The sequence below is a fragment of the Phaethon aethereus genome, assembly GCF_964289735.1.
Source record: "Phaethon aethereus genome assembly, chromosome: 3".
Lineage (NCBI taxonomy): Eukaryota > Metazoa > Chordata > Aves > Phaethontiformes > Phaethontidae > Phaethon > Phaethon aethereus.
Window position 1 is genome coordinate 44,169,234 of NC_138576.1, and position 15,979 is coordinate 44,185,212.

The following is a 15,979-nucleotide window of genomic DNA, read 5'->3' on the forward strand; positions in this document are numbered from 1 at the left end:
TTAAAATAATTGCCAATTTATCAGAAATTTTAGTGAAAACTTATAGTTTTTTTTTAATGAGCAAAACCCCCTTATATTTTTCGTTAATACTGAAATTATTATTTTCAGCTTTAAAAGAAACTGCTCAAATATTTTTCTTCCCTGTTTCCTTTTCACTGTGAATGTTTCTGCTTCTTTCTGATCTAGAATGAAAGGACATTTTAAAATGTCCTGGATTGGCTAGGTTATTATGATTTTGCTGAGTATTTCTCAGCAAGGCCTATTTGTAAGTAGTTGAAAAGACTCCCATTGATTTGTCTGCATGAGAAAGGCTAACAGGATGCTCTCTGCCACTTGCTACCAGCAGCATCAGTAGGAGTAAATCTGTATCATCCCAGCATAAACTTCTTCCCCAGCAGGATCTTGGGAAATGTTTGATTTAGCTGCTTCTCCTTCTCCTTTGCTCTTCTATATACATATTTTGTGTATAAGAGGGGAGCTAGAAAGAAGATGGGGAAGCAGGGTTATATTAGTGTGAGGAGCTTCCAGGGCAGGTTTCCAGGTCAGCTTTGTTGGCTCTTCTCTCCCTAGCAGCATCGCCATGTCCTGCTTCGCCATCCTCCTGAAACCATCATGCTCTTCAGGTGTGGTCTTTCATTCTTGGCATTAGTCATAATCCTCAGTTTGTCAGGTGTGTGTTCTGGCCTCTCCCATACACCTCTGTTTACTCGTCCTCCTGTTGCCAGTCTGTTCCTCCCTTCTTCTCCATTCCTTTCAATGCTTCTTTTCTACATTTCCATTCTCTAATCCCAACTACAGTCCTTATGCGCTTTAAAAAAATGCCTCATAGCGTTCACTGTGCCTCCAAACCAATCTCATGATCTTATGGTTATAACTCTTGTTTTGCTTCCCCTTTCTGCTTCCTTTGTCTCCTGCCATTATGTCATTTCTATTCAGGCTGTCATCTCTTCTGGAAAGGGAATTTTCTTGTTCTCTGTTTTGCAAAGCACCTGGTATGTTTTTGATTCTGTCAAACAAATAATAACAACAGATATGAAATTGGCAGTGCAGCAGAATCCTGATATCAGGAAGTAATAGAGGCAAATTACACTATCATAGTCATTGCCATGTATACACCACTGCTTGACAAAAATTCTCGTCGACTAGCTAGGTAAGCATCAATAAACCAAAAGATTCCCAGGCAAACACCTCTAACATGAAGGAAATGTAGTTGTGTTTCACGTTGGATCTCAATGAGCCACAGGGTTATACCTGACAGTTTCAGTATTGGAAATAAAGGGAACAAATGAATGAGGTGCAGTTTTTCAGATGGGTGTTTGGGTATAAAATTAAGGACTGGGAGAAGATGCAGATAACTCTTTAAAACAGAGAAGCAGGAAAAGGGTGGAATGGGTGTGTTCAATTTAAACTCTGCTTAATTAAAAAAGCATACACATGACAGTTAAATTCTGGCATGTAAACTAATAAAGTTGACTCTCCTTTAGCCTAACTGTTCAGCTTTCACTAATGCTGAAGAATCTTATAAAACATTTTAACTGACTTGTCTCAGTCATTACATGATATTAGGCACCCCAAGACAATGTTTGTTACTTGTGTTGCCAAAAAAACCCAACCCAGAGCTTAAAAAAGAAAAGGAAATAAAAAAATGTGGATTCTCCTGTACATTTAGTGACAGGCTAGCCATGTGAAATCTCTAAAACAATACAGCTTTAGGACTAAAGGATGTAGGCTAGACTGAATAGAAATTATTTTACATATGGTTAGCAATCTCTTAACTAAATTATTTGAAAATTCCTGAGAGAAAAGCAATTTATTACAGACGTTGAGACAAGCCAATGTAACACTAATACTAAAGAAAAATAAACCAGCAGAGGAATGTCCCCCTGCCATACCAACCAATATTCTTACAGTTGATTCCAACGTAGTATCTGTCATTCCAGCACATGGATTAGATTATTTAACAGCGTGAATCAAAGGGAAGATACTCATTCAAGAGAAGAGTATTATTAATACATTGTAGCATGCCATACATCTCTGTCATCAAACTGGACAAAATGGGAGCAGATGTTTTATGATAAGCTGAGAAGAGGATCTGACAATATTAATAGCCATGATGTCTGAGGCTTAGTTAAAAAAAAAAGAGAAGCTAGAGGAAGCAATCTGATGGAGGGACAGAATGTTTTTTCTTCTGTCTCTAGTGTAGAGTCTAATTTTAGTCTAGGGACTCTTACTCTCTTTACTCTAGGGACTAATTTTACATGAAGGGAAGGTATTAACTAAGTTAAATCTTGCTTCTATTAGGTTTTTTGCACCTGCCTTTTGAAACCCTAGCAATCTAAGGAATGCATGAGAAAAGAATGCAGCAAAAAGGAACTCTGAGGAGAAATCCTTTTCAAAAGGAAGACTTTTTTTCCTCTGATAGGTTCTTTTTACTATTTTGAAGGCAAGTAAGTCTTTGAATTAGTAAAAATGATTGACATGTGAATTTATTCAAAGCTAAAGGCAAATGATAGTTCCGAATAGCACTTAGATGCACAGGTATTTAAAACCTCAGGTTACGTTTATATTGGCTCTGTCTCTACTGACATGTTTTGGTCAGTACCGTGATGAAGGTCTGTGGATCAAAAGATTTATGAGATGGTGTATGTATACCCTGGACCATGGCATGGCTTTACTCTGGCCTGCAACTGGTTCTCACTGCCAAGTACTGGTTTCACCAGAGCAGAGAGCAGATGCAAGCTAACAAGTATGAAACATCAACAAATGGGAGATGAGGATCCCTGTGTGTAACATGGCAAATCAATTTAATGATTTGAATCTGTATGACCTTGCTATTAATTATCCTAATCCTTTGTTTCTAGCTGCCCTGCTGTCCAGCATCATTCCAGGCCTGAATTAGATAGTCTATGTCCCTGGGAAGAGACAGAAACCTAAAATGATTTGGAGAAGCTGAAGGCCTGTCAAAGACAGTGGATAAACCAGCTGACATGCCCTGCTCAGGTGAGGATAGGGCTTCAGTTCCTGATTGGGATTTCTGTATGGTCAGATTTAGTACTCATTTACCCAGTCTCGGCTGCATGCCAAGGCCATACCTGTAGTCAATAACAGGACAAAACTAGCACACACACAAGTTACCACCCACACCGTAACTTCCACAGAAAGGAAACCCAATGCGAATAGTTCTGAGAGGATGCGGGGTATGCCATCATGTATCCCAGCAGTAAATCTGGATGTGTCCTGAGGAAACCATTTTCAGAGATCCACAGCCCCAAACCTTCTCTGACAGTAGATGCCTAATTTTATCCTTTCAACAGGAAACACATGTAAAAGAAGTATCTAACAGATCATATGCATTTTACCTAGTAGTTGAGCAATGATATAAATTGAATGATAGGGGAAAGTGCAGTGCCTGCAGACCAAGATACTAGCTTTTCTGGGACATGACAGGCCATTCAACTTATTCCGTGAAAAAATTCCATTTTACTTAGAACAACAGTCTCCTCATTCCCAGAGAAGTGGCCTAAACACCAATTTCAGAGTAAGGAGGAAGGATTTTCTGGAAGAGAAAGGTGTTTCAGGAAGGGAAGAGATTGTACAGTGCAGGAAGGAATTTTTGGAGGTAACTTTGGACCAGACTTAACCTAACCAACCTCTTCCCTGGAAAGCAGCTGTAGCTCAAAGTGCTTGCCAATATATGAATACCTACAGAGTTTCTCCCTTCCTACACAGACGTTGAAAGTATCGTGTTGTCCTTCTTGTATCACCTTCCCATAATCTAAAGCTGTAGAGTCAGTCTTACTCTTTCTATGCCTTTCTCATCCAAGAGATATGTAATATTTCCATGTGTGCTCAGAAAAGTAGGCCATACATCAAATCACAAAAAAATAAGGTGAGCCTTCCTGGAAACAGAGGAAAAAAGATGCCAGATAGGTGTTACATTTCCATCAGCTATGCATCCTGAACTATGGGTAGCCATGATTCAGCTGTCAATAAGCAGAAGGAGAGCCAGTCTGTTGGATTGTTCTGGCATTTATGCTAGAGAAGGAGAGAAAGTGAGTTCAGTAATAGCTGGATGTCACCTCTGTGACATATGTCCACACTTTCAGCAAATGGCTTCTATCAATTTACATCATATTAATCTGCTTACTAGTGCTCACTGGCTTTAGCTAACAAGGGCTTATGTCACCAAAAGGTCTTAAATACAAAAACAATGGCAACAACACAATAGAACTTATGATCTAAGCACTGCCAAATATAATATTCTGTTTTGCAAAAGTATGCTGCGATGGCTCAATGACAGACGTGCAGATGCATAACTGTATGTTAAGATATGTGGTTTCTGTTTCTCTGGTATCTAAAATGAAGCACTGTTAATTTAGACCTGAAAATTCAACCTTAAATATCATGCAACCACTTGTAAAATCATTATGATAAATATAATATCCATTCCTACAGGATTTTAAATTTAAATAACTTGACAGCATCTGATGTTAAACAAAAAGATAAATTCAGCTTTACACAATCCTATTTCAAAATGTAAGTGTAAAAATGGTATTAACTGCTTTGAAGGCTTACTTTATGAGGATTTTTTTTCCTTTTCCGCAATTATTGAGATACTTTGCTATACTGAAAGCAGGTAATATTTCTAGGGAATACCTTCATTGTTTTTCAGCAAATAATTCAGAAGCAGATAACACAGCTAAAGCATTATTTTCCATATGACTTTCATTAATCCAGCTATAATCATTTCATAAAATCCATAAGAAATAGGTTTATAATAGTATAAAATAATAAGAAACTTTTCCCCTGTTCATTATGGAGAGTATAAAATCATAGAAGGTAACTCTTTTCTCACACTGCCCTGAAATAGTCCCCTCACCAGGTGTTTTGATTTCTGCCATTCAGCTCCCTCTTAGATTGTACTTCCAATAGAAAGAATTGGATATTATTTTAAACATACTGCATTGGATTGTGTCATTGGTATTACTGGTGGTTCACAGGTAAGCCTGGCTGATTTGGCTCTTCTGTATTCAACAGTCCTCCTCCCCCCATACACACACTACACTTTTTTTTTGGTTTGGTTTGGTTTTTTTGACCAACACTAATGTATTCTGTACTTCGAGTGCAGATCACTTGGAGTGATGTCCCTGACCCATAGTTTGTTGGTTGTAGACAGACGTCGCATTTGTTGTTGCTGGGGTACTAAATGTTCCTTCTTCACTGTCATCTTCTACTTACCTCCCAGTGAAGCAGGCGTGCTGCTAGGTTTGAGATTAATGACTATTAATGACTAATGCCAGCTGGAAAGAAATGCAAGTAGAGTATAATGCAAAAAAATACTTTCCCTCCTCATGGCTGGGGCAATAGGCCTCAGAAGCCAGAGGTACATCTGCACAAGGAAACAAACATGGACACCTGCAGAAGGGCTTGGATGGTGTGATAGTCAAGTAACTATCATGGGAAAGATACTCTCTGGGGGACTGGAATGTTCACCCCATGTTAGGCAAACAGTTTCATGGGAGATGAGAAAGCTTACGACTGAGATTTGCAACAGAGAGCACAGTCTACCTCAGATGCTTTTGGCAGCAAGTAGGAAACATCAAAGAGGATTTGTCTCTTGCACAAGTTTAGGTAATGTAGGCATTGAGATAATTATTTTTCTTGAAAAGAGCACTACAAAGAAATGCCTGAAAGCTTTTATTTTTCCTCTTCCCCGCCTCCCTTCCTGCTTTTGGCAGTAGATAAACTGGAGTGTGTAGGGAAGTTATATAGTAAGGCACAGCCTTTCTCTCCAGAATAGCAATCAATCACTTGTCCATAGTACTGAGGCCCAGTGATATTAAAGGAATGTCCTCATTAGGAATCCCTCTCAGTGCCTTCCTGGCCCAATTTCTTCCTTTAGACATATTGGCCTGGATTTGAATCTAACCCTACCTTTTTCTCCAGCAGCCCATGAGGGTACAAACACTGGCTACTGGGGAAGAAGACACTGCTACTTTTATATAGAGTAATATAAGGGAGGACTTAAGGGGCTAGTCAAGTAAAAGAGCCAGAAGAGAGAAGTGGGATGAAATAGGTTGAGTGCAAGGGCTCTGCACTGCAAAGATCCTGAAAGAGAAATACAAAGATTGCTCAACGTCACCCACAAGTCCACCGCCTCCTCTCAGCCTCTCCTTTTCCACCCAGAGTCCCCTTACTCCACCCAATCCCATTCTCCTCTCTATTGTCTGGACCCGTCTTACACTTCCACTGACCCCATGTGGAAGCACCAGTAGTGCCAAGACTAAACTGAATAAATGGTGAAGTCTTGGTCTAATTCTGTTACGGAATTAATTTCTTATTTGTTTATTCTTATGGACTCATAAATGTTGCATTTGTGGTCTAGTTTCAGTGAGAGTGACAGAGGATATCTGCTACCCAGAAAGGATATCTGCTATCTGTACTTCAGTAAGTAGAGTGTGTTATAGGGTGTGAAAGCTGCACACACAGACTTCCTATAGACCCACCTCTTTCACTTTCTGAAAAAAATCCTAACCACCACTTAAAAACTTCCACTTCTGAGTGGCCTTCAGGAAGTATCTGGATGATTTTACTAAGTCCATTGCAGGCAAATCAGATTTCTCATGCAATTTACTACATGCAACCTCAGTGGGAGAACACATCTAATTTATGACTGTGACTGAAGAGAACACCCTGGAGAGAACTAGTCTGAGATTCCTGCACCTTCTTACTCTCAAGCTACACATGTGTTCTTGGCATAGGCTGGTTGGCCCCTGAGGAAAGGAAATTGAAACATGTTTTCCAGCAGACATCTTAAAAACGGACGTGCTGCCCTTCAGGAAGCCAGTGGAAGCTGGCATAGTAAGAGGTTGAATGGTAGTCAAGAAATAGCCCGAGTAATTTTCCTACAGACATGAAATGCAGGGGATCAAGGTAGATACATTCTATCTATCATTCTTCAGTCTAGCCTATTTCAAGCCAGATTTGGATGTCCCAGTTTAACTAACAGACAATTTTTCTTCTCAGTGACACAGCATCTTTGGAGCAGGAAGTTTGTTTCTTAATGTAAAAGATAAGCTCATGGTTTTCTTGGTAATTCTAAGGCAATAATCAGAAGATAATTTCAATTGCACTTGATAGACCTTACAGACTCCTCAGGATTCCTTCCTTTTTTTATTGGCACAAAAGAGGAAGGCTTTAGTTATGGACTTGGGGCTATAATGTCTCCTGTTCATAAATGACTTGAAATACTCGGGGTCATGGAATTCTAATACCAGTAGCACATGTAAGTCTTTGGGCATAGCTATGACTTAAGCACTGAGTGTGGTTTTCAGTGTTAGCCATATTATGATTCATCAGATGACCTCTAAGTTGTAGTTTTTCATTATTGGTATTAATTATTATTAGTAGCACAGTTCTACAATTGGTTATTTGGTTCAATTAAATACAGAAGCCTTGGCCCATGGATGAAGAGATTTTCTGTTCCTGATTTAGCTCTTCTGGCTCTAGGCATTATGTCTTGTTTTGTCCAAGATTCATTTGGCTGGCTACACAAGTTCCGCATGGCTGTATTGCATATTTTTCGAAGTCTATAAAGACATCAACTATTTTTTGACTTGTGGGTTTTTTTTGGTCACTATAATTAGACATTAATTTCACCCAATTTGTATAGTATCAGTGTTAAAATCTACTATCATTACCCTAGACTTAAAGAAAACTACTCTAAAGCCTTCTGAGAGTAAATACCATGAGTTCATAGTTTATTTTCAGGCTTTTAATGTAAAATTCTCCTTTCATGTCTCTTTCAAGTCTGCTTGAATGAGCTGTGTATTACCAGTTGCTTTCCCATCTGTCTCAATTTAGTCTCTTTGACAAATTCCAATCTGGCCTGAGGAAAAATCAGAGTACTGAAACCACTCCACACTAGATTATTAGGTATATTTTATTAACAGTGTCTCTTTACTTAAACAAAAAATCTCAACACTCCTTAACTCCACTGCCAGCAACGTCTTGCAGAGCCCTATGACTTAGACTCACACATTCTGAATGGCTTCACACCCCTCTCTTTCTATTCACTCCCATCTACTGACTTTTCACCAGATACAAAAGTGAGGGTTTTCCTCTTTAACCTTTAACTTTTCATAATCTCACTGGTCATAACCTACACGGTCTGTACAGCTTATGAAACCCACATGATTCCTTTCACTTTCAAGCTGCCTGACTCTTACCCACCCTGAAAGTGCACTGAAAATTTCATGGATATTATAGACACACTAATTTTGTCCCTTAGCCTGTCCCAACAGACTTTACTCTGAATCTGCGTGTTAATTATCTTAACTTAAAAATCTCACAGAACCAAAACCAAAGAGGAAAAAACTCCCATAAATGTCGCTTGCATTCTTCCACTACTCTTGTCAGATGTTGAAAATCTAATGCCAATGGTTTAATCTCTCATATTTTTCAAATTCCTATATGGAATGTCTTACAAAAATGGTGAGCCCAGTCATACTTTGGGTTTCACAGGTCATTTGTTGGATTGGGTTTTTCTTTCATTGTTTTCATGGGTCTTTTTCCAAACTTTTGTGTTCCCTTCCCCAACCTCTCCCCAATCCTTTTTGCAGGAAATTTAATTACAGAACTGCCTATTCCCAAGTAAATAGAAGGCTGCACTATGCAAACAATAAAAATCTCTGTCTAAAAGTAATTGTTGGCTAGGTTTGACAATCCTTAAGGGAATAGGAGAGAAAATATAGGCTGCTGCCCAGAATTTCTTGCTTTACTAGAAATTAGTTTGAGAATAAGACTTCTGAGTAGTCTTCCAAATCCCAAATCTACCATCTGCAAGTCCATTCCAGTTAGGGGGGGAAAAAATTCACCTGTTTCTACGTATCAGTTAATTCATCAGAAGTACAATCCTAACAGGTCTTGAACATGCAGAAACCCTGCTGTGCTCGTTGCTCAGCAAATCATAGCACCAACTGCCTGAATAACCCTGCAGCACCTGCTGCCAGAATTACTGCTAAGCAAGAATTTGTATAGTACATTTCTTAAACTGGGCTTGTCAACCTGTCTGGGAACTGTTCTCTTCCACAAGCACCCCAAATGTCACTTGTTTATAATAAAACAAACCAACCAGGAAAAAACCACAAAAAAACCAAATGCATATGATGAACATATCGGTTTCTAAGTGCATGCAGGGAAGTAATGCATTACGGATATGTTAGCTCTAATATGTCACATATATATTCTTAAAAGGTGAAATGACCCTTTTTTGGCTGAGTTGGCCTTCATTCCTCGCTCACAGCCAGTGGACATGCCATTGCTGGGCAACAGAATACCGGCTGAACCCCCCCACTGTTGGCAGGGTGTCTTGGCATCGCTTGGTATTATGGATGTAGTGACATGATCACCATCTCAGTAGTAACCCAAAAGTCGCAGAATTTAAATAATTCTCAAAATTGCTATATATTAATTATTTAGAAAGTTACGGACAAATTATTATTTTTTTTATTTCAACTACTAACCAATAAATGTAAAAAAATACCAACAACAAAACAAAAATAAACCCCTTCATCCCCCACATTAAAGCAATAGTTTTTGTAACATTCCAAAGAGTGGAAACTATTTACCATGTATTATTATTATTGGAGAAAAGCAAATTTAATTTAAAATAATTTCTTCAAACTCCCTCAGTGGATGCCAGATAACTCCAGCTTAAACAAATATAAAAAACTCATTTTAAATGGAGAATAATACAGACAGAGCTCAATTATTGAGATATTAAGGGCAACATTCAATTTGAGATATATTTAAGCATCTTTGCTTCCTGGAGATTTTTACATGACAAGGCTTTAGATAAACATGGTTTTGCAAACAGCAACTATCATATCTGATCACATAACCTCTGGACTGAAGCAGTATGTCAGCAAATATTTCTGGTTATTTAAAATATTAAATAACTGTAATTTACTAGGCAGGTCTTCTTCAGAACAATCACAAATTTTTTGAGAATTAATACCCATATACAAAAAGCATTTGGATGATCTGTTATAAATCTGTGAATAAAAAAAATCACCTCTCTCTGTGATAAAGCCCAGTTTAAATACATTCTGGGACACACTACTAGTAGAGGAGCCGCCTTTCTATGATGCAGCTTGCGGAGGAAAATGTAGCAGCCAAGGACATACAGGGTAGGAATCACCTCACCTAACTTTAACTATCTAGACATTAGACACCTAATTTAAGCTAATCATCTGGGTTCCTTCTACAAGTAATGGAGATAAGCATTTGCAAAGGGAGATTCATCCTGCCTGTCTTAGGCACCTCTCCTTTAGATGTTTGTAGATAGATAAAGTCAAGAAAGATCAGCCTCACTGACAGCCTGATAATCTGTCTTCTTTAGCGATGCACAATTTCCAAATTCAATGAAATTAAGCTAGAACTGAGATAATGTCTTTGTTTCATCATTTAGCTTTTCATTTTCCCCCTTACCCAACTTTTTCTTCAGTTTATCTCATGAACATCAAATTTCTCTGGCACTTTATTTTCCTTACACTGGACTATGTTTTCCTGGAACCTGGGGAACAGCAACCAACATCAATATGTTGCTGCTCTACCAGTTACAAATCCATTTACATGCATGTGCTCTAAATTGCAGTAATGTTCTGAACAGATAGATACAATAGGAGTATTGATAACAGTTGTGCTTTCTGGGTCCACTCTACCACTTTCAAATGTGTAAAAATCTGTGGCAACATTAAGGCAGTCAAGGTGTATAGATGAATGCTAAAATATATTTACTATTCAAAGAAGATGGCTTAAATCAAACAAGGAAAAATAAGGAAGAAATACCATTAGGGCCCTCACTTTTACATGTGTGAGACCAGGTCACCACACATGCTTCGAGACCTCTGTGCTTCAGAATATTGAACAAGTCCTAATGGTGAAGCCTCGCCTCAACTCTCTTGCATTTAAGGTTTGTGGGTTCTCAGCAATACCAGCATTGCTGCATCGCACCTTTAATCACCAAGCCCTTAGAAACAATAGCTGAGCTTTATAAGGATGCGGGTGTCTGAACTTAGGCTCCTAAATTTATAGCTGAGTGCCTAAAGCAGCAGCAAAACTGACAAGCACCCTGTGCAGTTGCCCACAGATGCTCACCCCAGTAGTGAGGCACTTAGCATTTGTTATAACACAAAACAGATGTTTATTAATTAAGTGTTCCAATGGCTACTCAAAGTGCCTTGGCCAAGTGCTTGCGTGCACTAATTTCAATATTGGGCGTGCAGTCTACTCTGCGTCTTACTTCTACAGCATTTCTAGAAAACTTCTAGAAAATTAATTTTAATAGTTAAAAAACCATCTTGAGCTGCATACATGAAAATAACTCCATTTCTACTGAATGACAATCTAATACGAAATAAGAATATTCACCTTTTTCTTACTCTGCCCAAATCCAGGCAATAAATTAGGCTTCTCAGCATGACTGTAAAGTGCTGTGAATTGTATAAACAATCATTTATGGACACTGAAAAATAACCCTTATGCACATTGCATTATAGTTCCAAAAATATATTTACAGTCTGTTACAAAGATTACAAATGGAAGTGTCTATGTAACGGGATTATGCTAGTTAAAAGCTTTTTACATATTTTCTTCAACAAAGGCAGGGGGGACAAAAAATTAGTATAACCAAACTGATTTTTCTAATGAAGCAAATAAATAAAATGACAAATATAACACTGTACAGTGATCTAAAAATGGGGAGAAAAAAAGGAGGGGGAAAATGATGCATTTAATTTTTTGATAACTATCTTTGGTCCTAAATGTGGGAAAACACATTATGTAGCACTGAATATACATGTTTGTTTGTGATGCTCTGCAAGTAAAATAGAAAAATATAGTGCATTTTCAATGTATTCAGAGCTCACTACACATAAATGTGTGTACAAAACAAGACAGTATAAATAAAATTTACAAGTTTTACAAAGGAACATTTACAGGGTTTTTCTTTTGTTTTTATTTTTTTTGTGTGGATGCCCACATTATCAAACAAGACCAATTTATGACTGATCCCTGGGATCTTTCTCTATCAAAACCAATAGAAGCAGCCCAATTCTCTTTGGAAGTACAGCATTTCATTGCTGGGGCAGTTCACAACTTTCAGATTTTTTTAAAGCATTTCTCTCTGGTTCACATACATTCTTGCAACATCTGTAAAGACACTGTTCATTATTGCTTATGGTAGTTAAACATTTTAATCAAAAAAAATTCATATATAAGTAAATGGTATAAAAAGATATGCCATTGAGCAACTACTCTTGCATGTGTTCCTGATGAATGACTGTTGTGTCTGTGTGAGCACACACACTCATGTTTGTTCAGAGCAGCAAAAGCTTGTAAAAAAACTTGAAAATTTTGAACTGCCCCTTGCCTCGTGCTCTACAGTTCTCATAAAAAATCTATGTCCTTATTCTGACATCTGGACTGCATTCAGCTTAAACTCATATAAAACATATTGCCAGCTATTTCCCTCAGATTTGCTAATGCAGAGTATTGAAAAAAAAATGTGATGTGCTCAGATTAAATGGTTTAGGTAACACTGGAGAACTGCACCCGTGTTCTGAGACACTCCTACAATCACTTGTCCATTCAATGCAGTGTCTCAGCAGTTTTACAGTTGTAGATCTACATCTTAGAATATATCTCACTTTAACTCTAGTCCATTAAAATCATCTTGCAAACAATTTGCTAAAAGTGCCTAGAACTACTTAGGGGTCATTATTGCTTTTCTTTTTTTTTTTTTTAATCTTTTATTTTCTTTTAAAAGATAGTATATGTGTAACCTTAAAAAATTCTTTAAAAAATATCAGAGCTCTTGGCAACTTGCATTTTCCTGACTCCCTGCCAATTAGCTAGCCATGTCAATACGGTGCTGATTTAACAAAAGTAAATGGCACAAAAGGATACCAAAGTTCGGACAGATATACATTGCTTGGTCATGCTTCTTAAATCTCTAGGAACTCAAATAATCCTTCAGAGGTACCCAGTGTAGTAATGTGTCATAGAATTAGCACTAAAAAGGTCCAAAGATATAAACATCATACTAAAAGAAAGTCTTTATGAAGAATAAACACAAATGATTAAGAAAAAGATTCAGAAATCACAGATTTAAGGAAAATATTTTGTTGAATTTAACAATAATATCATGATTTTATCTGACAAATATATTCTTTTTTAAATTTTTATGTACATTTAAAAAGTCTATTAGATAAAAAGGAGGTTAGAGAGCTCAAGGTGTTTGTATGTTTATTCAGGTAGTACTTTGTTTATTGTCACTGCTGTTTTTCTTGCCACCACTGGTGGATCCTAATTCCCTTTTCATAAATTCTGGTGGCACTTAGGAGTTCAAGTCTGTAGGTGCTTCTTGTAGCTCTTCTATTCACTGCAGGAAGGACCCAGGAAATCAAGTGTCTTCTAGCAGCACTTCATATATACTGAAGGCCAGTGCTGTTCTCTCAGTCTGTCACCTCCCTCATAAGGGAGAAATGTCTATCACACTTGGATGCCAGTGCCGTGTAAATGTAGCATTTGTGCTCTCATAGTCTGAATGCTGCTCATGATTTTCTTTTGATGACCAACCAACGTGATCCCTAAACTCATCACATCCCTGGGGAAGATAAATGCGTACATTGTTAATTTTTCAACTTAGACTGCTATTGTATGGTATTCAACTGTGAGTCAAAGCTACGTAGTGGACGGGGCTACAGATTTCTAACATTGAAGCTACACTAGAACCTCAGCTCAGTACTGTGAAGTCATACAGGTGCTGTTCAACTTCCCAGTGAGGAGTGCAATTACATGGCAAGTGTCATGTAATTACAGTGTATGTATCTCCACATCTGAGAATGAGGCCAGTATGTTTTGCACTGCAATAATCTTTTATGGTCATTTTTAAGGACATCCAAAGAAAGAGACACTTCTCTTGTAAAATACTTCAGGTGGCTTTCAGGAAAAAGTTATGTATAAATACAAGATTTTGGGGATCACATTCAGCTTTCTAAAGAGATGCCTAGAGAAATCCTTTGCATATTGACCCATACCCATCATGCAAATGAAACAGAAGCAACTGTTTCAATTCCACCGCTACTAGTGCTACTGACCTACTAGAAGCTTGTGGCCTCTGGTGACAGTTCCCAAGCTGTAGGCTGAGACCCCTGGTGATACCAGGCAGATAAGAGTAGGGTTGCAAACTTAAGAATATTGTTTAGAAACTTGTTTAGAAAAACACTGCACTCTGTAAGAGGAATTACATGTGTTTGGCAACCACCAGGACAAGAATGTTGTTTCCAGGGTGCCAAGAAGACCTGTTTAAGATGGCAGTACCAATATAGGCCATCCTTGCCTTCAGAAAAATGTTTTGTTTCTATAGACTTTTATCCTGATGCAAAGTCATTTCTTGCAGGACACAGACAGCCCCCAGCCAATTAGAAGAAAATTCCACATCTTCCTAGTACATGTCTGGAAAAAAGTACCAATTAGGTAGTGGAGGCAAAGTGGTTATTTTTCTATACATACGTACTTTGAAAGGGGCCACATTCTCCCTCAAATTCTAGCCCCTTGGTGTAATTTCAATTGGTTTCAAAAACAGGGAAAAAAGTGATGCCACACATAGGTAGCAGGGTATTTGCCCTTTCATGGGATGCTCTAGTACAACATCACCAGCTGCTAAACCAGCTGGCTTAACTCCAAGTACCATGTTTGTACTCAAGGTAAAGTTTCAGAGTTGAACATTGTGTACTGTTTTACCTAGAAATTGCCTAAATTCAAGTTAAACATGCCCAGTACTAACTTACTCAATAGTCATCCTGGCAACTGATTCAAGAGAGTTGTAGCCTGCTGCTGTGAAATTATCCTTATATCTTTCCATCTTAATAGCTTGTAACCATTCGCCTACGGAGCAGAAAGTGGTAAAATCGGGAGTGTTCTGGTCCAGAAGAGGGCTAATTGGTCTACGGAGAAGGAAAAAGGAAAGTAAGTTGTTTCCAAAGAGAGTAAAACATCAGGGAGTATTTAGCAAGGTGAGAGTCAAATAAGTTTGGGGTATTAAAAATGTCAGGAGTAGAAAGTAATAGGTCTTTATACAGTTTAGATTATTCTGTGAATAGCTCTTGACTACTCTGTATCTCACAATATGTATTTCCTAAGCTTATTCACGTAAAAGATGAAAGGTCAGAGTGAGCAAAATCAGCCTAATGGACTATTACCAACAGAAAATCAACCTTATTACCTAACATGACAGCAGCTGCAGCTAAAGTTGCTAAGTAAAATAAAGATGCTATTCTTTTAAGCATCTTAGAAAATGTAGTAACTATTCCCAGTATTCAATTGAATGGGACAAAACAAAGACAAGGAAAAAGCAGAGACATAAATTAAGTTGCTTCAGGTCACACAGCAGATCAGTCAGTAGAAGAACTGGGAGCTGAACACAGGCCAGTTGATTCCCTAGTGCAGTGATCTAGCTAGCAGATCAAAAGATTACCACAATTAAATAATTCACCTGAAATTTATGAAGAAGCCATTAAGAGCTACATATGAAACACAATGAGGTGCAATCACTGAAAGGAGTTAAAGCCAGAAAATGAAAGAGAAAAATCTAAAGTGTAGCAATGTCAAAGTACATTGGTTAAGCACGAGTATTATTAATTACTGTATCTACTGTAGCAGTTCCAAGGGCAAGGGATGCATCATATAAAACTACAGTAGGTGATGATCCTGGCCCTCCAGACTTCATAATTTTAAGGAAAAAAGAAAAAAAAGACTGCTAGTCGCGAGAGTGCGGAAAGAGTGACGAGCAGGCAGTAGTTTACTGAGAAGTGTGTTAGTTCCATGATACTTAATTCCTTTGTTTTGGTTATTTTTTAAGAAAGTCCTTTTTGGCTTTGTTCAGCATGGTAAAAAAGAAGGGCAAATGAGGGAA

General features: G+C 37.9%; 1 protein-coding gene across 4 annotated transcripts in view; it reads right to left on the reverse strand.

Annotated features, from left to right (window-relative positions):
• Positions 1-810: 810 nt before the first annotated feature.
• Positions 811-15,979, reverse strand: part of EPHA7 (EPH receptor A7) — a gene marked incomplete at both ends in the record, with an annotated part of 167,432 nt that continues 152,263 nt past the window's right edge. For 2 of the 4 annotated variants that reach the window (XM_081997107.1, XM_081997106.1), the window contains 2 exons: positions 13,555-13,669; positions 14,856-15,011. In XM_081997107.1, coding sequence (XP_081853233.1) covers positions 13,555-13,669; positions 14,856-15,011 — 271 coding nt within the window. Of the gene's footprint in view, positions 1,007-13,554; positions 13,670-14,855; positions 15,012-15,979 lie in introns of those variants that run through there. The other 2 variants (XM_081997105.1, XM_081997108.1) reach the window with 2 other exon arrangements.